Source organism: Lonchura striata, chromosome 6 (genome assembly GCF_050655825.1).
Source record: "Lonchura striata isolate lonStrDom1 chromosome 6, ASM5065582v1, whole genome shotgun sequence".
NCBI classification, from domain to species: domain Eukaryota; kingdom Metazoa; phylum Chordata; class Aves; order Passeriformes; family Estrildidae; genus Lonchura; species Lonchura striata.
The window spans coordinates 31,315,817-31,339,970 of NC_140708.1; the positions used below are offsets into that span (position 1 = coordinate 31,315,817).

The following is a 24,154-nucleotide window of genomic DNA, read 5'->3' on the forward strand; positions in this document are numbered from 1 at the left end:
GGGCGGCCCCGACAGCGCCCCCTAGAGGCGCGCACAGCCCCTCGCCCCCCTCTCCTCAACTTGCCTTTGGCGCCCAATCCGCCCCTCGGCGGGAGAAACCACTTCTCCCAGCTCTTCGGGGGGGGCCCGGCGCCCGGGAGGCAGGGTGTTCTGCCTTCCCCGCTACGCAGCGCCCTCCAAAAGATCACCGAGGCACTTTAGAATATTGGAAAAGGAAATTCCCGCTGCTTCACGCGTTGTCGCTTCTTCGGCGGTACAGGAGAGCATTCTCTGCTCCGCAGTTCTCCCTCCAAGTGGCGCTGGATGGTTCGCGCCAGGACGGGACGGGGCGGGTCTGCCGCCATTTTGTTTGCGTGAGGGGTGAGCGGGCCCTGTGCGGGGAGCGGGGCACGGCTGAGGGGGCGGGAAGCGGCGGCGGAGACCCGCGGTCAAGTCGAGCGTTCGGACCGGAAAGAGACGGCGAGGGCGGGCTGAACGACAGCCTGGCGGGCCTCCCCCATCCTCGGCAAATATGTACATCAAGCAGGTGAGCCGGCGGGATTCGCGCCGCCCGCACTGTGCGGTGCGGCCTGTGCCTGGCCTAGGGGGTTGGCCCATCCCGCCCCGGGGCTGGGGGCTCGGCACGTTCATATCTGCCCGGCCCGAAGCAGGTGGCCCGCGGGCTTGCGGCGGGCTCGGGGTCCTTTGCTTCGATCTTTTCTGTCCCGGGGGTCGGATCGAGGTTCAGGCTAAGGGAGGCGCCCCCGGCCCGTCCACGGGTCAGGTCCTACCGCCGGCTGGGCAGGCGGTGCTTTCTCTGCTTCTCTGCTCCCCTTTCATTCATTGCAGGTGTGAAGAGACGCTAGGGTTTCTTTCATGGACCCGAGACTTGTTCGCGGGGCCCCTTTGTACGCCAGCCCCGGTGTCCCGGCCGCTCGTACCCAAACAAAGGGCTGCTCGGCTGTCAGCAGCATCTTTCAGCCGCTCACATTGTGGGGTCTCTGCTTGGGGTGCTGTCTCAGGCCCCCGGGCATGAACCATTTACGATTCACCCTTGCCAAACGATCTATGGCTGGTGCTCAGTTAAAAGGATCCTGGTATACACCTTTTTGTATACACCTTTTTCAAACTGTTTTTGAGATCATCATTATATTACTTCGGCAGTTTCCCTGCAGCCAGTTTAGCAGCAGATTTTTATTACTGCTCTCGTATTACTGCATATGTGTGTTCATACAAAGCCTACCAGGATTCTCATTTCCTGGTGGACTCAAAATTGACCTGTTTCTCACACCCTGCAGGTGCTTTTCTTAAGAAGAATACTTTATTAGCTTTGAAATGCCTGTTCTTCATAGATACCAGGTTTTCATCTACTGTTTGGCTGATTGGGCAGTGTTTCAAACGCCTGCCTTTTGATTGTACTTTTGTAAATCACTCTTGATTAATCATCATAGGTGGGCACATTGCTTTAAAGACTTTGAATAGGTTTTGTTCTCCACATTTGAATTACTGAAAAGCAAGCAGTAGTGGAGATCTATAGAGTAAGTCTAAATTAGCTCAGAATAGGAGAAACGTTTCATTTTGACAAAAACACCAAGAAGGAAATTTGGGTGGCCAATAACCAATACTGTTATAGGGGCTATAGAAGAAAGTGTAGCACTGTGCGGGTGTGAGAACAAAAAGAATGAGAATTAATTTGATTCCATCAGTATCCCCTGCTTTGTTGTTTTTCAGAGATTGTTCCTGGAGTTTGAACATTAAAAATATTTAAGTCTTAATCTGAGTTGATACAAGGCAATGAAGAAGTCATGAGGTTTCAGAATATGTAGGATGGGTGAAGTGATAAACCATCTAGAGAAAAGCTTTGGGGAGAAGATGATGGTGTTCAGAGCCTGCCTGTATCACACTCCCTTGGTGCCCGGGTGTGTGGCTGCTGAAAGTTTGTGCTTCTATAGCAATATTCCAGAAATAGTAATTGTTTGGGTTTGTCATTTTGTAGAGGCTTCCAGGTTCTTATGAGAATAAATGCATTATTCCAATTCAGATGATCTTTATATATTATGTGAAAAAATGAAAAGTGGTAGAGACCAACTTTTTTGCCCATTTTTTAATTTCTCCCGTTCCCCTTGAAATCTAGTGAGTTTGGAAGCAGCACTGTCTCAAAATGTTTGGATTTTAAAAATATTTTTGTTGTTAAATATGTTAAATCAAAATGAATGAACATAGTTGCCGTGGCCTAGGGTCAGTGGCAGGATCTGATTAAGATATTCTGTTCCTGCTTTTCCTTTGAAAGCTGCTGGCACAGAGCTTGCTGCTAAAGTCTCCATCTGGCAGATGAAAAAGACTGTTTTTTTAGGGGAGGTCGGGTGTTTGTGTTCACAGCCACAGTACCTGGGCAGTCTTCAGTCCATACATTGTCTTAAACTTGCTGTCTGTAGTTGGGTCCGTTAAGTTGTGAAATCTTTGATTGCTTCCAGTGCAGTGGATCTGAATACAGTGCAGGTGGTTAAAGAAAACGGTGTCTGGCCTAAGGATTGGCAGTTCAGAAGAGGTTTAAGGTGGGCAGAGTATTGAAGGAAGCTGCAGTGGAAGGCTGTTCCTTTTCCAGAATAGCTTCTGCTTCGCTCTGATGTTTGATAGTCAAGGATTAGTAATTTGCTGCCTACCTTTGGATTCCAGTAATGAAATAATTTTGCAAAGAGAATTTGACCATAAAGCCACAGTGCCTCCTGGGAAGAGAAGGTCTCTTGAATTCTGACCAAAAGTTAGTTAATGTCTTAAAGTGGCATTTCATTTTGGTTTTTATAAATTCCAGTGTTTGATTTGCTGTCTGACACGGCATTTTCATTCAATATTAGTGAGATGGTTTTAATCCATTAGTACAAACAGGTGATAAGAGGAGTTTTCCAAAACAATACTTTAGTGGCCTGTCACATAATGGGAGAAAGACTGAAGATCAAACTTGACATGAATAAATATTGGCATTTTTTTTCTCCCAGTCTTTTGTCCAGTACTTTTTGTGGGCAGGATTTTTTCCCCCACTGTTTGTTTAATGCTGACAGAATATGAAAGCAGTGCTGAAGGTAGTTGTTTCTTGAGGTGCTGGAGTGTACATGTAATAGAGGCTTTTGTGGTAGTGAGGAAAGGCTTGCTTAAATGTTTGCAGTACTACTTCTAGGCTTTTTGCTGAGGTTGAATAAAAAGTATTCTGCTCAGTTTCTGGAGTATGAGCTACTTTAATACTTGAAGAGAGAAGGAACAATGTATTCAGAGAAATAGAAAATGGTGATGGGACCACAGACCTTACAAACAAAAAATCTAAGTAATTTAATATCTTAAGCTTCAGCACTAATAATATTGAGAAGTATCTTGCAAGCTGTTTTTGTGTCTTCTTAAGAAGTGATTTTTAGTGTATTGTAGATGTCCTAGGGAAACACTGTCACTGTTTTAACTGTATCCTGTTTCTGTTGGGGAAGAGCTGGGCAAAGAACACAGCTATTAATTGGTTGCCGTAGTCCTGTTTCAAGGTTTGCTGAAAAATCTGCAGATGTCAAACTTTCAGGTGGCTGCTGCCTTCCTGGTGTTGTACTGAGCAGAGCAAAGCTGCTGTGCTTTCACCACAGCTTTGATGTATGGAACAGGTTGCTTGGTGCTGGAAGGTTGATCAGTTTTGTTGCTATGCAGAGCTGAAGTTTTAGGTTATTGTAACTCTGTACCTTGTGTATTGCTAGGCCTGGCAAACATCAAAATGCTGCTGGAATTAAAGAGTTGAAGTTTGATGTGCTGCTTTCAGATGACTGTTTGCTGCATAGCTCTTGAAGTTATGTGTGTACGTTTTTGTCTCTTTAGGCTGTGAATTGGAGCCAAGACCAGCTTGCTTTTTTATGTTTCCCTTTAGATTGCATAGGAAAATAAGACTATTGCATGTGCAATAGGCAGTCTAGTACACTTTTTGCAGCCTGCAATGGCACCGCTTGGAGAATTCACCAATAAAATTCTCATGCTGTAAATAGATTGCATTATAAAAATTAAAAATAAATGCTTGTTATACTCAGTTTTCTGTATATGATACTTTAGGGAAATAGATCTTTTATTCTAGTTTCTTACAAAAAAAACCCCTTGGAACTCTCTTGCTTGCCCTGCTTTGGCCTGCACAAGTGCTAGCATCTCTTGCCAGGGGAGAAATCTGTCCCTGAATTGATGCTTAGGTGGGGGGCAAGTTTGATGTAAGCTTCTGATCCTGAGCTGTAAAGTTGAGTGTGTGCAGGAAGGGTAGGCAAATTATAATTGATATAAATATTCTGTCAAACCTTATAGTAGAAAAACTGTTCAAGAACAGAAAGAACTTTGTTACAATAACTCCCTCTTCTCACCAGGTAATCATTCAGGGCTTTCGAAGCTACAGGGACCAAACCATTGTGGACCCGTTCAGCTCTAAACACAATGTCATTGGTAAGTTCTGATACTTGCGTTTTATCACTAATTAAAATTGCACTTTTATTTCAGATTATATTCATGTTAATCTCCTTTATAGTTTTTAATATTCTGGTTACATTTGATGATTATATTGTCTGTTTTGGAAACTTCTGTATGTAATGTACCACAGGGTGTGTTCCACTTAGAGCAAACAACTATTAACGTTCAATTTTGCTGGGACAAGAGCTGAGTCTTCAGAAACTGAGTGAGGTTCATAAACTCCTTCCTGGGTGCACATCTCTGTATCAGCCAAGACCTCCTTTAAAGGTTGTCCTTGCAGAAACAGCAGCAGAGCATTTGTATGGGATTCTTGTTTTTTTGTCTGTGCAAGTGTTGTTATTTTTATAAATAATCACACCAGCAATTATAAACTCCTGCAGAGAAAGAAGACAGTTTTTCTTCCAGTTTTAAAGGAATTAATGTCTGGGCTGTAGATTGTCAAGAAGTGTAAGTTTTGAAGTGCAGTTGTCCACCATTCTCACACCTCTTCTATTTCTGCCTATGGAAGCCTGGCCGTGCTTTTTTTGTTTGCATTGATTTTAGTGATTGTGCAGCAACTTTTGAGACTGCTGACCCAACAGCAAACAGTCAATTTTGGACATAAAATCTTAGTAGCCAGGATTTAAGTCTGGCACTAGGAAAAAACAATGCATATGACATTAAGATATTCTTGCTTAGAAGTGTTATTTCTTCAGGAGCTAAAACTTTATCCAGATATGAATGATTTTAAAATACACTAAAAAAATCTCTTTTCACTGTGAGTTTTTTGCTTTTTTAAAAGTAATTCATTGTAATCTCAAGTGATTTTTGGAATAAGGCAAGTCTGGCTGCTGTGTAGGTAGGCAGAGATGAAAAGCCTGGGATTTTAATTGCTGCTGGAAGACAAGTGGATTTGAAACTGATACAGCAGGTCCTGATCTTAAAGAGAAGACACTGCACCTTGCTGAAACACTGTGGTATGAACACTGAGGTTATATTGGTGTAGTGCTATGCTCTTACATCTTTATTTTTCTATATAGAAGTAGTATTTATTCCAGTCTTTTATGATTAACAAGTGGAATATTAAGAAGTTAATGTGCTACATGAAGTTCATACAATCAATCTGGATTTACAGGCAAGTGGTTTCCTCCAAGTGGATAAATGTTCTGGAGCCAGGAGAATTTGACTTAGGTTTGCTGTTCTTATCCATCATATTATCAGTATAATAACCAAAAAGATGGCAATAAATAGGATTGGTTTAACTATTATTCTCATTGTGGAATTGTTTTTGAGTTTGTAAGTCAAGGTATTGTGTCTGAGTGGGCAAAGGTCTACTGTCCCGTACTCAAGTGATCCATCTACCAAGTTTATCTCATTCCCTGGAGAGTGTGGCATTTAAGGTGCATTGCACTGTTAACCTATATCAGCTGTAACTTAGGTCATACTTTATGTTTTAATTTTCAGTGGGAAGAAATGGATCTGGAAAAAGCAACTTTTTTTATGGTAAGCATGGATTTCTTGTTAGCCAAGGGATGCTGAAGATACCAGGTTTCTTTGCTTGTTTTTGCTAGAAATTGATTTAACAAAATGATTGTCCTCGATAAGGAGTGGCAGATTGGAAATTAGTTGACAGTGATGAAAGGCAGATCTCAATACACTTGTTTAATATTTAGTCCAGGTTTTTCCCTAGAATTCAGCTTCTCTTACTAAAGAACTTCTCAGACTTTCAGCTGGCAAAAGTATTTACAGGAGGAAACTGATTCTAAAAGTTGCCCTCCATGATAGATTATTATAATATTTGCAGTTGTTTTAGACATCTTTAGTGACTAATTTCTACTGAATAGCAGTTTGGCGCAGCTTAGATATTCTTTTAATATAAGGTTTTGAGGGGGATTTTGTGGGGTGGGAGTACTAACGGAGGAACAAAGATGCTAATTAAATGAGGTGTTAGTAGGCTTTGTGACAATTGTGTTTATAAATTATCTAACGCTAAGTATTTTAGCAATATTTTTAGCCTAGCCTGTGTGCTGTGTATATGTAGAAGGAAGCTCATGAATCCCTTAATTGTTCAGCCTTGTTAATGATTATACAGTGAACCAGTAATGTGGCAACAATGACTTCTTCAGATAAATCCTGCTGTACAGCAGGTTGAGTGATAAAGATCCAGCAGATTAAAGTTTTTAATGAAGAAATATTGTAAGATTTTGGCAACAGCTTGATTGTATTATACAACAATAAACCAATGTGTTTTGAGTTAATGAAACTGTTGGATATCTCCCTGAAGGAAAGAATAAATTTTCTGTTTCTTTACTATTTTATTACAGCAATTCAGTTTGTCCTCAGTGATGAGTTTAGTCATCTTCGCCCAGAGCAGAGACTGGCTTTATTACACGTAAGTGAATGTGTATAGCAGCAAAACTAAAGAATAAGCTAATACATTTGAATGGTACAACAAAAATGTTAAATTGATGGGCTGTGGATATTTTAAGCCAATTATTTTGAAAGTAACTTTCTTTGTTTCAGTTGGCAAAAGGGAAGTTATTACACAGTAGTACGTTATGTTGATAATGCACACCAGTGGATGTGTAGCCAAGATTATCAGAAATAAAAATGTGTGCTGGATCTTATGTAGATGCTCTTGCATCTCAAGTCCTTGAAAGGAAAGGGGAGCTGGGGTCATCAGGGAAAAGAGGAGAAGAATGAGTTCAAAATCTTTTCTATGATGGCAGCTGTCTAACCAGAACATCTCTTCTCTTAGGAAGGCACAGGTCCTCGTGTTATTTCGGCATTTGTGGAGATTATATTTGACAATTCCGACAACAGGTTACCGGTAAGTTCAGTGAACTGCTTTGGACATATAAATATGTTATTTCAGACTCAAGTGATCTCAGTCTTGTGGAAGGCTTCAGGACAGTACCTGCTTTTGAGTAATTTCTGGAAAAAAGGGTTGTAAATCTTCTGGTGTTAGTTACAGCTGCTTGCAGTAGGTATGTGTATTTACTGGGTTTTGTTTTCTTAAGATTGATAAAGAGGAAGTCTCACTTCGCAGAGTCATTGGAGCCAAGAAGGACCAATATTTCTTAGACAAGAAAATGGTGACGTAGGTACTTCTTTTCCTTATCTGAATGAGAACAGTAGTATTTCTGTAAAATTCTATAGGCAAACCCAACACTTGCATCCCTAGCATGAAATAATTTATTCCTGTTGTGTAATACTGAGTGCCAGTAGTTTGACAGCTGGAACATTAGTCCTAGTGCAATAGATAGCAGACATTGAATTTGCAGTTTAATCCATCCATTGATGTGGTGTTTAACTGCTTGCATAATATTTCTTTCAGGTTTTTTTTTAAATAGAAGGGTTACCACACTCTCAGTGGTTTTATATCCTTCCTTGTGATATATTTGCCTGTATTTCCCTCCTCTGTGCTTCAAGGTGCTTATATCTTAATCTCTTTCCAATTCTATAGTATTTTAGATATTTTCCATTTTTATTATTTCATTTTAGGATTACCCATTTTCAAGTAAAGAAGGTTGTTCAAACAGAGCATGCATTGCACACAGTGATTATATTATGTGGTGTATAGTTGTGATACTTTACTGCATTTTTATAGCTCTCACTTTTACTGTAAGTTTTTAATAGATTCATAATAACATTTCAGGAAAAACGATGTCATGAATCTTCTTGAAAGTGCTGGATTTTCTCGCAGTAATCCCTACTATATAGTCAAACAAGGAAAGGTAAGATTATTTTTCACACAGTAGAAGAATCACTGTCAAGATATCATGTTTCCTGGATGCCAAACTTAGTTCAGTTACTTCAGAAGTTAACCAAAACCTAAATTTACCTCGGTTTGAAATAGTTCTTGTATGTAGATGCTTCTTTAGCAGATATTATTATTTTAGTAGTTCATGTTGATTTTTAAAAAAAATCATGTCTGTAAATATTGATATTTAGCAGAGGGTTTTTATAATGATGATCTTTACAATCAGTTTTTATTTTTCCATATACTTAAATACAAAGCAAACTTGATTCCTGTGAAATAGTTCAGTGTAAATTCAAGAATTCAAAGATTTCTGGGCCTATAGATGAGACAGCAAGGTAATGGTAGAGAATTTTAAGAGGTTGAAATACTGTTAATGGAGAATGAATGGAAAATACAGAAGTACCAAAAGTGAATGTACATCAGGAATAGGGCTCAGGCATGGGCTGTCTTAACTGGTCTTCAAGACTCAAGTAGCTTTCTAGAGCTTTCAAAGAATACCCACATCTGCAGACAAAGCACAGACTACGTGTAATGGCTCACAGGATGGATCATGAAGGAGACTGGGAACTGTCACCTCCAAAGGTTACTGGAAGTCATACTTGGAGAGGAATACGAGAGAAGAAGACTTAAGGAGCACTTGATGTCAGGAATGCTAACCCATCATACAGTCTGCCAGATGTTTATCAGGATACATTTTCCTGTACAGTGGGATGTGTTTGAAAGAAACAGCTTGAGCTGGAAAGTTGCTAGTAGTGGAGATTGTGTACACTACTTAACAGCCAAAATACACATACTGGTTTTAATATAAGACAAATTAGAAACAGCTACCTTCTTAGAAAAGCATGCAGCCACTGAAATGATATTGAAAGGAAGTGGGTTTTATGCTGGGTGTAATTGTATGACTGATTTGATGTCATATTAATGAGTGTTTCATGATGTGAATTATTCTAAGATTTATAACCCCTCCATTTTAGTGTGGTTTTATGGAGACATTTAAACTATTTGATTTAGCACCAGGACTTAAAAGCCCAACCTTGTTTCTCTAAACATGATGGTTTATTTTTTCTTCAGTGTACATAGTACTTGTTTTAGCAACAAGTGGTAACATTCAAAAAGCAGCAAATTTCATTACAAGAAGAATACTTTCTGTCCTGAAGTAATTGTCTCAAAAAGAAAGCAATGGTGGTGTATACTATGTATCTGAATCTTTCTGCCAAAACCTCAGGCAAGCAGACAGAGCAAAAGAGTGCAATCTTTTGCTCTGCTGTGGTTAGCCATACATCCAGAGCCTCTTATTGAAATCATAAATCTTGAATTTTCAGATCAACCAGATGGCCACAGCTCCTGACTCTCAAAGACTGAAGTTACTAAGAGAAGTAGCCGGTACCAGAGTGTATGATGAACGTAAAGAGGAGAGTATTTCACTAATGAAAGAAACAGGTAAAACGTTAAGAAATTATTGCTTTATGCTGCAGTAATTAAATTAACTCTAAAACTTCAGGCTTTTTCAGTAAAGCTAGATAGGTGTTATTTGTGGTATGTCAAACAATGTAGAGCTTGTCATATTTCTCCCTTGAATTTCCAACATCTCATAAGTTTACTTTCTGTATGCTTTTAGTAATAAAAACTTTTAGCTAAGCAAATACAAATAAATTTACTGTTCAAAACATGTGAGTGATGTCAACTGGTAGTGATCCAGAAATCAGGATACCTACTGCTGTGCAAACGCTAAAGTGCATGTTGTACAGTCTGTATTAAGTGTGAGCCAAGAGGGTACATGCTTGTGTTGCCTTACGTAACAAGTATCAACAGTTCTGCTGTTGGGATGTTTTTTTGGAGAACTTCTGGACATGGGGTGTTTTTGCATTTCAAGTATGTTGACAAATTGTGAATCACTGGAATACGTTTAATGGCTGTAAAGATGGGGGATTATATTACATTGTTTAACTGAATTTCAATTGTGTCATGTTTTCCAAAGAGGGCAAGCGAGAGAAAATCAATGAGTTGTTGAAATACATTGAGGAGCGACTGCATACTCTAGAAGAGGAGAAAGAAGAGCTTGCACAGTACCAGAAATGGGATAAAATGAGGAGAGCATTAGAATACACCATTTATAATCAGGAACTTAATGAAACCCGAGCTAAGCTTGATGAGGTAAAATATGTTGGCTAGTACAAAATACAATGAGCTGTTAGTTTGTTTTTGCTACCATCTCCTTGTGATCCTTGATAGAATCTTGACAGTGTTAAGGAGGCTTTCCTGTCCAGCCATCCAGGAGCGCTACTCTGGCAGTCAGAACTGCACCACCTGAGCTAGGACTGAAACCCCTTCCCAGCGCAGGTGCCTCACTTGACTCCCTGCACCACACTCACAGACAGACTGGGTTTCCCATAGCAGAGTCTCAGATATCTTGATCCTTAAAATAATTTAATCTTGGTGCAATAACTAAATAACAAAGGAAGATGGGACCCCAGCAAAGGAAACTGGCTTTTTATCCCATCAGAGTAGAAGGGTGTGGCTTCTGCTGTGTCTCTGAGTGCCACAGGTTCCTGTGCCCTTTGTTTTGCAAAGGGATACTAGTTCTGTTGCCTGTGGCTTCCACCATGCAGAAATTAATCTGCAGCTGCACACTGATCTACCTGCACTGTATGTACTCCTCAGCATCACTGTTCTTCACTAAATAAACTATTTTCTTTCTGGAACCACTACTAAAGCAGAATCTGGCTACTTAAGCTATTGGTGATATTTCCATACAGCTTTCTGCTAAACGAGAGACAAGTGGAGAAAAATCAAGACAGCTGAGAGATGCACAGCAAGATGCTAGAGATAAAATGGAGGTAAAAATACTTTGAAAAGGGCTCTCCAGAGGTGTGTTTTGCATTCTGGTTTTGGGGATTTTTTAGAGGAGGTAGGGAGGGAGAGGATGAGGGCTGGCGATGTCTATATTAAATTCAGTTGCATGATTTCATCCTGTTCGTAAACTTGGAGTTTCTCACACATCTAGTGTATTATGATCTACAGAATAACAGTCTTGTGAGTTTTGATAAATAGTGAAATTTCATTCAGTGTTTTAAGATACTGCATACCTACATTTGCATAGGAAATAGAACGGCAAGTTCGAGAACTGAAGACTAAGATTTCTGCAATGAAAGAAGAGAAAGAGCAACTCAGTGCTGAAAGACAGGAGCAAATTAAACAGAGGACTAAATTAGAGTTGAAGGCTAAAGATCTTCAGGATGAATTAGCTGGCAACAGTGAGCAAAGGGTATGTAACACCAGTGAAGTCTTAATGTCATTGGCACAAGGAAGTGTTCATGTACACTGAAGTTTTTGTTTTAGACTGGAGCCTGTCACTATTTTGTAGGGTTTGTTAAATACTAACTTTAAATATTGCTTTCTTTGACTTTCAGAAAAGACTACTAAAAGAGAGGCAAAAACTTCTTGAGAAAATCGAGGAGAAGCAGAAAGAATTGGCTGAAACAGAGCCAAAATTTAACAGCGTAAAAGAAAAAGAAGAGAGGGGAATTGCTAGGTCTGTGGCATTCTATGCAAATTTTGTCAGTGCTATCCATCTGCAGTTAACTACGTGGAGATGGTCTGTAAAAAAACCTGCTTTATGTTGGGATGGGAGCAGTATTTGACAAAATGATTTTATTTTTTTTACATGATCCTTTTCTTTTTGTTACTGGTCTGGTGCTCGAATTTGAGGCCGTGGTATGACACTTCTTGAAAATTCCACCAGTAATTCTCAATACTTGCTCTTAATAAATTCAAGATTTCTTTATAATACAGCATGTCTTTCCCTTCTCAAAACAGACTTGCACAGGCTACACAAGAAAGAACAGATCTTTATGCAAAGCAAGGTCGAGGGAGCCAGTTTACTTCCAAAGAGGAAAGGGATAAGTGGATAAAGAAAGAACTGAAGTCTTTAGATCAAGCCATCAATGACAAGAAGCGGCAGATTGCAGCTATACACAAGGACTTAGAGGATACAGAGGCAAACAAGGAGAAAAACTTGGAACAGTACAGTGTAAGTTTTCCGCTTATATTCTCAGTCTTTTTGAGAGAAGGGTTAAATACTCAGTCTTGGACAGTCAGACTTCAGGAATAGGCTTCTATCTGCCTTGCTCTTGTCTACGTTGAATATAGCAATGTCATAGAAAACAATTTGTTACGTTTCTATAGAAGTCTGTGTTAGTTGTTTTCACTTCTCTCATTTTCCCCAAGCAACAGGGTCTTTTTGACTATGAAGCAGGCACTGCACCCTTGTACCATGCTTGCAGCGAGTTAGAAGACACATCCCTAGGCATATTAGAAGATTAATCTGTTACCTGCATAACTTAGATTTTAATTTCCATTCAGAAACAGCTCTTACAGTGCAAGTACAGTAAAATAATCCAAAGATAGTATTCCTGCTAGGAGCTCCAGCTGTGAAAACCCTGCTTTTATATTGAGAGAGCATACAGTGCCAATGCTGATGGTCTTCTTGGTCTTTGTGTAATATACCTACTGAAACTGAGAGTCAGTCTGACACTGTGCAGGAGTCTAGGTGTAGAAAGATGATGATGTTCTGCTAAAATACTGCTTGATTGGGACCACATTAGCAAAGTTGTGATTCTCTGAGTTGGTCAATGAAGAAAATAGCATTTTCCACTGGCTGACTGTAATTGTACTGTAGTGCTCAGTGGTAATTCTGTAGAATTGAAGGGCTTAAATTTGTTGTGGATTTTGATTCCTTTCTATAAACATGTCTTGGTTTCCTTTTTCTCCTCAAGGAAGGTTGATTTATGCTTAGGTGAAAATTTGTATAGCTTTTTGTTGTTCAAAGAGAAGGCATCTTGGGTGAATGTAATTGAGAATTTGCAAGGTTAGTTTGGAATGAGCTGGCTGTGTTTTTAGAACAGTTACTCCTCCTTGTACACATATAAATACATAAACACTATAGAGTGCTTGCCCTGAACTGCTTTTGAAAATGGCAGGTGTTAAATGAGCAAAGGGGCATTGGCTTAAACAGCACACTGTTGACAGCAGCTGTCTTGAAAGTCTAGCACTGCTGGAGAGCAGGCTAAGGCTTTTGACTAATAGCAGGTTGACATGGTGCACAAGATTAGTTGTACTTATCACAAATGTCATTTCAGAACATGATTACGTAGAAGTTATATGTATGTTAGTTACTGTTTTGTTTCCTGTTCTTGCTGTGACTTACGGGGATCCATTTCACTTCAATGCCCAGAGGCACAGTTCAGTTCAGTGCCTGCCTTGCCATCTGTATGGCACCTACACCTTGTTACTGCTTCCTTACAAAGCTGTCTTTATTCTTAGTGCCTTTGTAGTTTGTTGTAAACTGGTTAAAATGTTTGTAGGAATTTTCAGAATTTTTAATAGTTCAGATTTTAATAAAACAAAGATTTTTTTTTTTTAATAGAGAGAGCTGTGGTTTCATGCTGTTCTTTTCTTTGTGTTAGAAACTGGACCAGGATCTTAATGAAGTGAAGGCTCGTGTTGAAGAATTGGACAGAAAATACTATGAAGTGAAAAATAAAAAGGATGAGCTACAGAGTGAAAGAAAGTTAGTAATTAATTGAAATATGTCTCAATCTCACTTAATGTGAAGGACCCCAACTGTGTAGTTGTTAACATGGCATGTAGGTATGTTTTCTAAATATGGCCATGTATGAACTTCTGCACTTTGCTTTCCCATTAGATTAGCAGTCTTTAAGAAAACAGTAATAAAACTTTCAGATTGCCATTCATACTTACAAAATTTTATTGGTTTTGTTCTGTAGTTATTTATGGAGAGAAGAGAATGCAGAACAACAAGCTCTTGCTGCAAAGAGGGAGGATCTAGAAAAGAAACAGCAGCTTCTCAGAGCAGCAACAGGAAAGGTAAGATAACCTCACTCTTGATAATTCCTTGTGGAATCTCATTCTTAAAGGACAAGTCAGTTTTATCTGAAAGATATTATAGTTTTTTAAATTATGATCTTTGTCATAATTAAGATGAACAAGTTATATGCTGGGCTGAATTTTTCGTATATTTTTTGCTCTAGAATGACTTGAAAATGAGTTTTCTAAGCTCAAGGTAGTTGATGTGAGGAGACTAGGCAGTAAAGGAATATTTTTTAAATTTCCTCTGATATCTTTTTGATTAAAAAAAACCCAAAAAAACCTGAAAAGTGGTGGTCTCTTATTTAGGTATCTTCTGTTAGAGCTGTAGGTTAGTTAACAGAAATTTGGGAAAAAAGAAGATTACACGTGTCACAAAGTTAAAGCTACAATGAATATTATGCCCACGCATTTTAACTGCAATACAGTAATTAGCTGTATTTTAACAGGCCATTCTGAATGGTATAGACAGCATAAACAAAGTTTTGGAGCACTTCCGTCGAAAAGGCATAAACCAACATGTTCTGAATGGCTATCATGGAATCGTGATGAATAACTTTGAATGTGAACCAGCATTCTACACCTGTGTTGAAGTCACTGCAGGGAACAGGTAATTATGTGCTGTTTAGTGCAGTGTCACAATTTAGTTGTTGTTGCAAGCTTCTACTGAAATTTTATTCTTTTGAACTTGATGTCTTGTCTTTTTTATTGTCAAAGTGCCTTCTATATAGCATGATCAAACTGCTATTTCTTTGTGAAAGAACTACGAATAAGTCTGCCTAAATGATAATCCTAGCTGCTCCTGACATTGTCTAAAAAAACCTAAAACAAAACCAGAGAGGAAAAAAAAAAGAAAAAACAAAAAGGGCCCAGACCCACACTCCTGACACTTGCCAGGGGGATTGGTGGTGAGACTGAATTATATTGAATAAAATGGACAGCATCTTCCAGTGTGGTGAATCTACAGTAAGCAAGGCTGATATTTCAATAATAGTAAGAATTATTTCACTTGTACTAGAAAATCTCATGGTTGAGAATGGTCTCTAAACTATCAAAAGCTGCTGTCTAAAAGTTACCTGAAAAGATGTTGAGTGTTAATGAGTCTGTGTAAGATGTTTTCTCGAAGAAGTAAAGGCCTGCTGGGTGATCTACCACTTGATGCAGCATTTAATACTTTAAATTAATTTAAATTGTCTTTTTGTGTGATCAGTGCCTGTTCCAGCTCATGAGTAGTCATAAACGTTCTTGTTCTAATGACGTGCAGATAATGCATAAGAGCAGGAAAGAGGACAGAGGTGACGTGATCTTGCAAAATGTCACGTAGAAATGTTGATGCTACTATGATTGGAAGTGCAGTGTCAGTGTGAACAAGGGTGTCTCTTCCAAGCACTTCACAGTTCTCCCTGAATCCTGTGCTCCATAGTTTGGAAAACGCTGTAACAAGGAAAAATGACTTATTTCAGTCCCTCTGGTGCCAGTCCTCATAGTACACAGGGAGATGGGGTTCTCTATGTGTGGTGTGTAGAGGCAGCAGAGGCAAACTCAGAGATCCATGCAGAGAGGGGGAGGGCTGAATGTTGTGTGATGGGAATGCAGGACAGAGGTGTGGCCGCAGTGGCACTGTACACCTATTGAGCTGCCCCTGGCTGGACAGTTGATAGTAAAGTTGTTGGCTAATCCTGTTTTAACCAAAGTGAAGATCATACCCACTTGCTTTTTCTAAAGCATGGAATTGGAAATGCAGTGCAGCTTTATAGTGATGTGTTATGTAATGGTATCTGCATGAATACTGTCTGTATACAAATATATTTGTCCTTTTAGCATAGTAAAATTTTGCCTAATTGTTTGGCTTGTTAAACAGGTTGTTTTATCACATTGTGGATTCTGATGAAGTCAGTACAAAGATCCTAATGGAATTTAATAAAATGAACCTTCCTGGAGAAGTTACTTTCCTCCCTCTGAACAAGCTGGATGTTAGAGATACTGCTTATCCTGAGACTAATGTGAGTTAGAATTACTTTTGAACCTATCTGTGCTTCATAACTTCAAAGCATCATATTTTGAACTGTTTACATTGCTTATTGTCCACCACTTGCTTTTCCGTTTGTAGTAGTAAAATACTATTTCTAATGTATACTTCTGAACATAAAAAAATTGTGTTATAGAAAAACATTTTTCTACAAGGTATCTGCTCTTTATTAACTGCACTTTACAAGTGAAAAGGCAATACTAATAAGTGGAGTTTTATTGTAACCTGATACTCAATAATTACTTTAATTGCTGAGCTGTAGTTCTCTCACTTCAGGATGCTATTCCTATGATCAGTAAACTGAGATACAATCCAAGATTTGATAAAGCTTTCAAACATGTTTTTGGGAAGACTTTAATTTGTCGTAGCATGGAAGTGTCTACCCAGCTGGCCAGAGCTTTCACAATGGATTGTATCACTCTAGAAGGTAAATACTGCAATTTTTAATAATTTATTTATTGCAAAAATAGAATTCCTGGGAACATGGGGCTCATTAAATGTGGTCTGTTTAGTGTTGTTGAAATAAGATTATTAAAAATAATAGTATACTTGACTGAGATGTATGTATAAGGTTGCACTTGGTTAAGTACAGTGCTTAAAAATCAGGATTTCTTTATAAGGTATGAAATTGTCTTATGGTCTAAATTTTAGTAGCAATGTATCTCCATCCTGATAATTACAAAGCAGATTAGGTTTGCATTCATCCAGTTTAACAGGCATTTGTTTTCCTGGAGTGTTTATGGTATTTTCCCCAAGCTCAAACCAGTGTTTAGATTGTGAATGAATGGCCTTAATTCCTTACAAAGGCAATGTGCATTCTTCTGTGCCACAAAAATATTTACATCTTATGTTCTCTGAAGTAATCTATATCTTTTGTTAATTGCCTGTATTAAAGTGGGCAGATTCCCTGCAGGCTTATTGTTGTCTCTTTGTATGTTAAAGTCAATCTGAAAAAATTCCTAAGGGTGTCTGAGGAAGAAATTACTAATTTTTCAGTATTGGCATACTCTATAAGCCACAGATGCTGCTAATTACTTCATCTCTTTATTTCCTCATAGAAGACTTGAGATTTTTTTTTCAAACTGGTAGTGCTAGGCATTTGCATTTTTCCCTTAAGTATTTTTTTTTTCCTTCAAGCTACATGGTTTCAGAAGTTAATTAAAAACAAAGATAAGCCAATGCTTAAAGGAGATCCTAGCAGTCTGTGATGATCTTGAGAAAGGAAATAGCACTTAAATTGAATACAGAAATAAACATTTTCCTAATTAGGGTAAACATACATGATTGCTGAGACATTCAGTGCTTTTGTAGCTTAATTGGAATGTTCTGGTTAACCTGCTAAGTTGCACTGTAGAAACTGCTGGACTTTATGGCAAGAATGTAGTATGCATTTTACATCTCATTCTGTTCTGCCCTCAGGTGATCAAGTCAGCCACCGAGGTGCTTTGACTGGAGGTTATTATGACACCAGGAAGTCTCGGCTTGAATTGCAAAAAGATGTTAGAAAAGCAGAAGAGGAACTTGGTGAACTCGAAGCAAAGCTCAATGAAAACTTACGTAGGAACATTGAAAATATCCTTTTGTTGTTCATGGGTAAAGTTGTATGATGACAGAGCTTTTCTTTTGTGGTTACAGTAATAGATGGAAAACAGGAGGCTGACTTGTTACATATTATCTGTGTTTTGACTGTCTTGTGAGCAGCCTGGTTCTCTGTGTTACTGTATTTGATATTGATCTTTAAAGCTTAGAGGTGAGGTTAAACCCTAGATTATGAGGCTTTCTGTTCCTTTTAGAGTCTGTTGTAGTAACTACCATAACCAGATATTCTTGTTATCTATGTTAATCTTCACTGCTTCTTCTGACTCAGGCTATATTTTTAGTACTTGTGTCCTGAATTGATGGTACATAGTCCACTTATGCTGTGGAGGGGAGATGGGAGACCATTGTGTTGTAATAAGCTCCAAGCTGCTTGACAGTTTGGTCTTTCCAGACTCTTTGCACTGTGTCCTTTTGAGATCTAGTATCTGCAATTCAGGGGTAAGGGAGGTTTATTTTTCTTATACATCACCCAGGTCATTCTGTCCTTCAAACTGAAGTCCTTTGCATTTTGACTTGCATCAGTGCGTTAGAGACATCTGTTCTGTATTTTGTACAATCTGAGCTTTTCTTGCATGTTCAAATGTATCCATGTGTTCTTCTGAATGCCATGTTGTAAAAGAAGCAAGGAAATCTTCATTTAGCTTAGTTCCTGATATTGGTAAGTTACTTGATAAGTGGATAAGCTGCTCAAGTTATTTTTGTTGATGATTCTTGACTTTTCCTTTACAAGTGATCATTATGGTTTGGTGGAATTTTGATTTGTTTCCTATTTTGATGAAAGATTAGAATGTCAGATAGAAAAATATTGAAGGTACTAGTAGGAATAAAAATATTTTTAAAACAAGGACAGAATTTTCCTTAGCCCACAGTACGGATTAATAATGAGATTGACCAGCTAATGAACCAAATGCAGCAAATTGAAACACAGCAGAGAAAGTTCAAAGCCTCACGAGACAGTATTTTGTCAGAGATGAAAATGCTGAAGGAGAAGAGGCAGCAGTCTGAAAAGACGTTTATGCCTAAGGTTGGTATGGGGATATGGAAAACTGTTACTTGGGTTATTTTAATTGTTTCATTAATGTTACTGATAAACTTGCGTTCCCTTCTGGTTATCATCATAATATGAAATATGAAGAGATAACTAGATATATGTCACTAGATAACTAGAGGTATGTAGAGACATGTTGATATGAACAGGTGAAATTCATACAAATCTAGAGATTGCTTTGAGGTGTGATTCTGTCTGTCTGTCCCACAGCAACGTAGCTTGCAGAGCCTGGAGGCAAGTTTACATGCCATGGAGTCAACTAGAGAATCGTTAAAAGCAGAGCTGGGGACAGATTTGTTGTCTCAGCTCAGTCTTGAAGATCAGAAACGTGTGGATGCTCTTAATGATGAAATTCGACAACTGCAGCAAGTAAGGAAACGAAAATATCTTGCCATTAAATGTGGTACCTTTCTTAGCAATAAACTTTTGTCCTTTTGTATGAAAAGTCACTTATGAATATAGTGTTAGTAAATTAGTGCTTCATCAGTAGTAGGTAGGTGTGTTTAAAGTTCTTTCATTTGCAAAGGGTATTTACAAGTTTTTCTCAAACACTAGGTGATTTTTTCTAGTTGATTGTGTGAGAATTAAGGCTATTTGTGTTGGAATCATCACAATTTTCTTGCTCTTGCTATTGGCTTTCCAACAATAAATACAAATAGATATCATCTGAAGGGAGGATTCACAGTATGAAAAAGGAAAATTTCTATAAGTGCATGGTAGGTAAGACAAAACTAAGTTTTTGATTGACACACATGTTGCTGGAAAAATACTGCTTCTTAATATACACTCTAAAGCATTTCTGGGTTTAAGAATTGGGTTCGGATACGAATAAAGATTAATAAACTCACTGATCTGTACAGCTGACTTTTACACTAGACACCTTTTGTTTTTGTTTTCCTGTCAGTTAAAAGCAGAGGAACAGTCAGAGAATGGTGAGATTTTAACACACGGAAGTGTGTAAAGAGGGTTTTTTTGTTGTTCTTGTATTAATTTTTTGTCTATAACAAGTTAAAAGTAGTCCTAGTCAGGTAAGGCAACTAATATACTTCTCTACTTTCTTCAGGAAAACAGACAGCTTTTGAATGAGAGGATTAAATTAGAAGGCATTATCACAAGAGTTGAAACATACCTCAATGAGAATCTAAGAAAACGCTTGGACCAAGTGGAACAAGTAAGGAGTTTCTTTTAGATGTACTTTTGCAGTCTGGGGTTTGGTTTATTCCTAAAGCTAACACATACAAGTAATAAATACTTATTTGTTACACTGCATTGTCTGTGGTGGGGTTTGCTTCCCTGTGTATAAACTGAGTTAAGCATTCATTTGTATTTCAGCAAATTTTTGCCAAAAGCTACTGTGAATACACTGCATGTGTATCAATAGGACTATCATAATGACAGATTTGTTTGAAAATCTAACTATTCTCTTAGAACATCATGAAAATACTGAATAGTATATTATGTAATAGTTATATGTAGAGTAGCAGAAGATAGCTTGTTTGTCTGGCTTGTGTTCCCATTCATGCTGAATCTAGTGGCATTTATTTATCCCATAGGAGCTGAATGAGCTTCGAGAAACAGAAGGTGGCACAGTTCTTACTGCCACAACATCAGAACTCGAGGCTATCAACAAACGAGTGAAGGATACACTGGCACGGTCAGATGGTTGGTAACATCATGTTTGGAAAGAACTCTCAAGGGTTTTGAAAGTTCACACATACCATATTTGATTTAGAAATAGATGTATTGATTTAGAAATAGATAATGTAATTAACTTGTGTTGGTGTTAATGGGCTTCTGGCTTGAGGGTGTGGTACTTGTAAGGCAACTGTCGTACAAGCAAGATCTTGTATAATTGTTCCTGAATTTTGTCTAACCCATTTAAAACTCAGCTGCTGTCAAATAGGCTATCACATCTGATTGGCTTGCAACTTCCTTTGCTTCTCTTTCTAGGCTTGAACAATATGACATGGGGAAGAAAAGAGGGATTTTCAGCCTTTTGTCTGAACTTTAACCTTCTGTTCCTTAATAGATCTTCTTTAGTGTATCTTTTTGTTTCATAAATACTTTATTGGATGATAGCTGATCTTACAGAGGTGTGTAAAACTTACAACTTTGGGTTTTGTACTCTTGCTCACTATTGCAGACCTGGATAACTCTATTGACAAAACAGAAGCAGGAATTAAAGAACTTCAAAAGAGCATGGAACGCTGGAAGAACATGGAAAAGGAGCATATGGATGCTATTAACCATGATACAAAAGAACTTGAAAAAATGACCAACAGGCAAGGCATGCTCCTCAAGAAGAAAGAGGAATGCATGAAGAAAATAAGAGAGTTGGGTTCACTTCCACAGGAGGCTTTTGAAAAGTATCAGACTTTAAGTTTAAAGCAGGTAAATAGTGTGCTTGGTTTCATGTTTTACGACCTGAAACATTAGTGTCAAATGTGTCTAGAATTGCAAGCCACTTTGATGTGTTAATGTTTTTAATTTACAGTTATTCCGCAAGCTGGAGCAGTGCAATACTGAACTGAAGAAATACAGTCATGTTAATAAAAAAGCTTTAGATCAGTTTGTGAATTTCTCAGAGCAGAAGGAAAAATTGATAAAAAGACAAGAGGAGCTGGACAGGGGCTACAAATCCATCATGGAACTGATGAATGTCCTTGAGCTCAGGAAATATGAGGCTATTCAGCTGACTTTCAAACAGGTAAGAAAATGGGAAAAATTGTAAAGACACTGGTGCTGAAATCAATCAAGTTGTCCCATAGTGTAGCAGCAATGTGAGAAGAAGATACTAAATAAATCTGTACTAAGAGAAGGTTGTGTCATGTAACTTGAGGCTTGTGGGTTTTTTAAATACTGAAAAGTAAGTAAGGCTACCATTTTCAACATGTGTCCATCTCCAATACAATTCCAGCTTTGCTTTAAACTTCTAAATACTTCCTGTCAAGTAAGCTGTTATATACTATGTATGACCCTTTCTGGGAACTGGAAAAAAATTACACCAAATCTCTTCTCCAGATTTAGTGAAAGTAATTCTAATGTTAACAAAGAATCTTGACTGCAAAATGCGTGAGTTGTTCTCTTTAAAGGTTTTTTGCTTAACTGAAAGTTACTAAGTAAATCTTATTTTTGCTACAGTCTGTGTTTTGATTGTACCATTTTCTTGAAAAAATTGTGAAAATTTTCATACTACAAAAACAGTTGTTTTGGCTCTTGTTTTAAGCCAAGCTTTGTACAGCATACATTCCTCACTTCTGCTTAAGAACATGGATCTCTTCTTTAAAGCAGATACTTTTTGTGTTTGTGCAAAAACACTTTCCTACATTTGATTTCACTCTGTAAAAATGAGTAGATTTATTGATTGTTTCTTTTTCAGGTGTCAAAAAATTTCAGTGAAGTATTCCAAAAGTTAGTACCTGGTGGTAAGGCCACACTGGTGATGAAGAAAGGAGATGTGGAGGGCAGTCAGTCCCAGGATGAAGGTGAAGGCAGTACTGAGAGCGAAAGGGGATCTGGATCTCAGAGCAGTGTTCCATCTGTAGATCAGTTCACTGGAGTTGGCATAAGGGTAAATAAAAATATTGGTTTTTAGTCCTTTGAATGTTTGTTTAGGTTGTCTTTTAACTATGTTTTTAAAAGGCAGCATTTAGTTGATCCTGTTTGTTTAATAGCAAGTGATGCTGTGGTTTAGTGTTTTGAAATCATCTTGCTGTTGCATTGTTTTCTTAGGTATCGTTCACAGGGAAGCAGGGGGAAATGAGAGAAATGCAGCAACTTTCAGGTGGACAGAAGTCTTTAGTGGCCCTGGCCCTAATATTTGCTATCCAGAAATGTGATCCAGCTCCATTTTACTTGTTTGATGAAATTGACCAAGCCTTGGATGCCCAGCATAGAAAAGCTGTGTCAGGTACTCGTCTACCTTTTATAATCTTCATTGTGGTTGAAGGTAATAGTTTGTCTTCTCATCTCTGATGTTTAAGAATAAAGCTTTTGATCATAAAAACACATTTTTGAGAAGCCCAATGAGTGTTTGGGGACGTTTTCATGAACTTGGTTTTATGTAGAAGCTGTTTTCTGTTACTGCATCTAAAGGGTCTACTTACTGCACTTTAGTGTTGAAAAACAGTCCTGTTTTGAAGTCTAGTTTCATTTTAAAAATGAATGGACAAGTGCTTAATCTGTTTTTCATTATAGAAGTTTAATATCATAGGTTTGCTGAGTGGCTGGACTTGTCAGAGTTCATACTGGAATTAATGAGAATACTTATATATATTATCTGGGAAATAAAACTGGTATAGATACTTTCTTGATTTGTGAGGTTTGATTCATTAACCAAAACCTCATTTTGAATAAGACAAAGAGTTTGCTATTCTTGTCTGTCATTTTATTGAAAATACTACATTAATAAATATTTTTTGTGTTCTTTTTTAGATATGATTATGGAACTGGCTGAACATGCTCAGTTTATTACAACAACTTTTAGGCCAGAACTGCTTGAGTCAGCTGACAAGTTCTATGGTGTAAAATTCAGAAACAAAGTAAGTAGTATGATAGGCTTCTCAGTAAAGACCATAATTAAGATAAGTTGTGCATTTGAGACTTAGCAAGAGTTCAGAGTGAATCAGACTCACTTCAGCTGATAAATTTCTATTTATGACACAGTCTTCTATAAAAAGTTCTCTCATTCTTGAAAGAGAATTTAAATACCTGCAGATGTCCCGTGTCATGTTATTTAAAGGGATTATAAATTGATCATAGACCTGTTGCTGAGTCCTGGAGCCTTCAGAAATGTCTGTCTTATTCTGCAGGAGGTACTGTAATAACTGAATGCTTCTTTGTTCCACCAGGTCAGTCATATTGATGTGATCACAGCAGAAATGGCCAAAGACTTTGTAGAAGATGACACCACGCATGGTTAAAGGAACTGTAATTACTGATTATTTGGAAGATGTGTATAGTGCTATGTTTATGCCAGGGATCTGTACATTTAAAAGATGAATTATTTAGTCCTTGTTTAAAATAGTTTTTGAACACACATTTTAACCAAGACCTCAGAAGGCTTAGTTTCAAATGAGCTTGAGTATCCATTTTGTCTCTGTTGCTGTATTTTATAAGATAATTGTTATTGTTACCTTTATACAATACCTGTAGTTTGGAAATTTTATTCTCTTCCTTCAAATCTTTTGTAAAGTGTTTGTTGCTGTTTTAAAGCTTTTCAGAAAGTGCTAGCTATTTCTTCTTAAGTATAGTTTTATCATTTATATTGCCTCACATGTTTTTTTTTTTTTAATGGCTTCAATTAAAATGGTTGGTTTTATGGCTGTAACTTGTATATATTAAGTTTTTGGGTTATATTGTCTTTCTGAAGGTGAATCCACTGAGATTGAGTAAACAC

The 24,154-nt window shown here is 37.9% G+C and overlaps 1 protein-coding gene across 1 annotated transcript; it reads left to right on the plus strand.

Annotated features, from left to right (window-relative positions):
- The first annotated feature begins 351 nt into the window (after window positions 1-351).
- Window positions 352-24,085, plus strand: SMC3 (structural maintenance of chromosomes 3). Its single transcript, XM_021526016.4, has 29 exons — window positions 352-526; window positions 4,353-4,428; window positions 5,896-5,934; window positions 6,756-6,823; window positions 7,190-7,261; window positions 7,452-7,531; window positions 8,090-8,168; window positions 9,517-9,634; window positions 10,173-10,348; window positions 10,951-11,031; window positions 11,295-11,459; window positions 11,605-11,726; window positions 12,011-12,224; window positions 13,660-13,763; window positions 13,981-14,080; window positions 14,530-14,690; window positions 15,942-16,083; window positions 16,386-16,536; window positions 17,529-17,681; window positions 18,581-18,732; window positions 18,967-19,125; window positions 19,820-19,927; window positions 20,310-20,418; window positions 20,900-21,147; window positions 21,251-21,463; window positions 22,136-22,327; window positions 22,489-22,666; window positions 23,191-23,297; window positions 23,607-24,085. The coding sequence occupies exons 1-29, from the start codon at window positions 512-514 to the stop codon at window positions 23,676-23,678; spliced, it is 3,654 nt and encodes a 1,217-aa protein (XP_021381691.1). The 5' UTR covers window positions 352-511; the 3' UTR covers window positions 23,679-24,085.
- Window positions 24,086-24,154: the final 69 nt, after the last annotated feature.

Excerpts from the sequence above, each read along its gene's own strand:
- SMC3 (XM_021526016.4), top strand. Across the intron at positions 11,727-12,010 it reads GAAGAGAGGGGAATTGCTAG|ACTTGCACAGGCTACACAAG; the intron begins GTCTGTGGCATT and ends TTCTCAAAACAG. Across the intron at positions 14,081-14,529 it reads TCAGAGCAGCAACAGGAAAG|GCCATTCTGAATGGTATAGA; the intron begins GTAAGATAACCT and ends GTATTTTAACAG.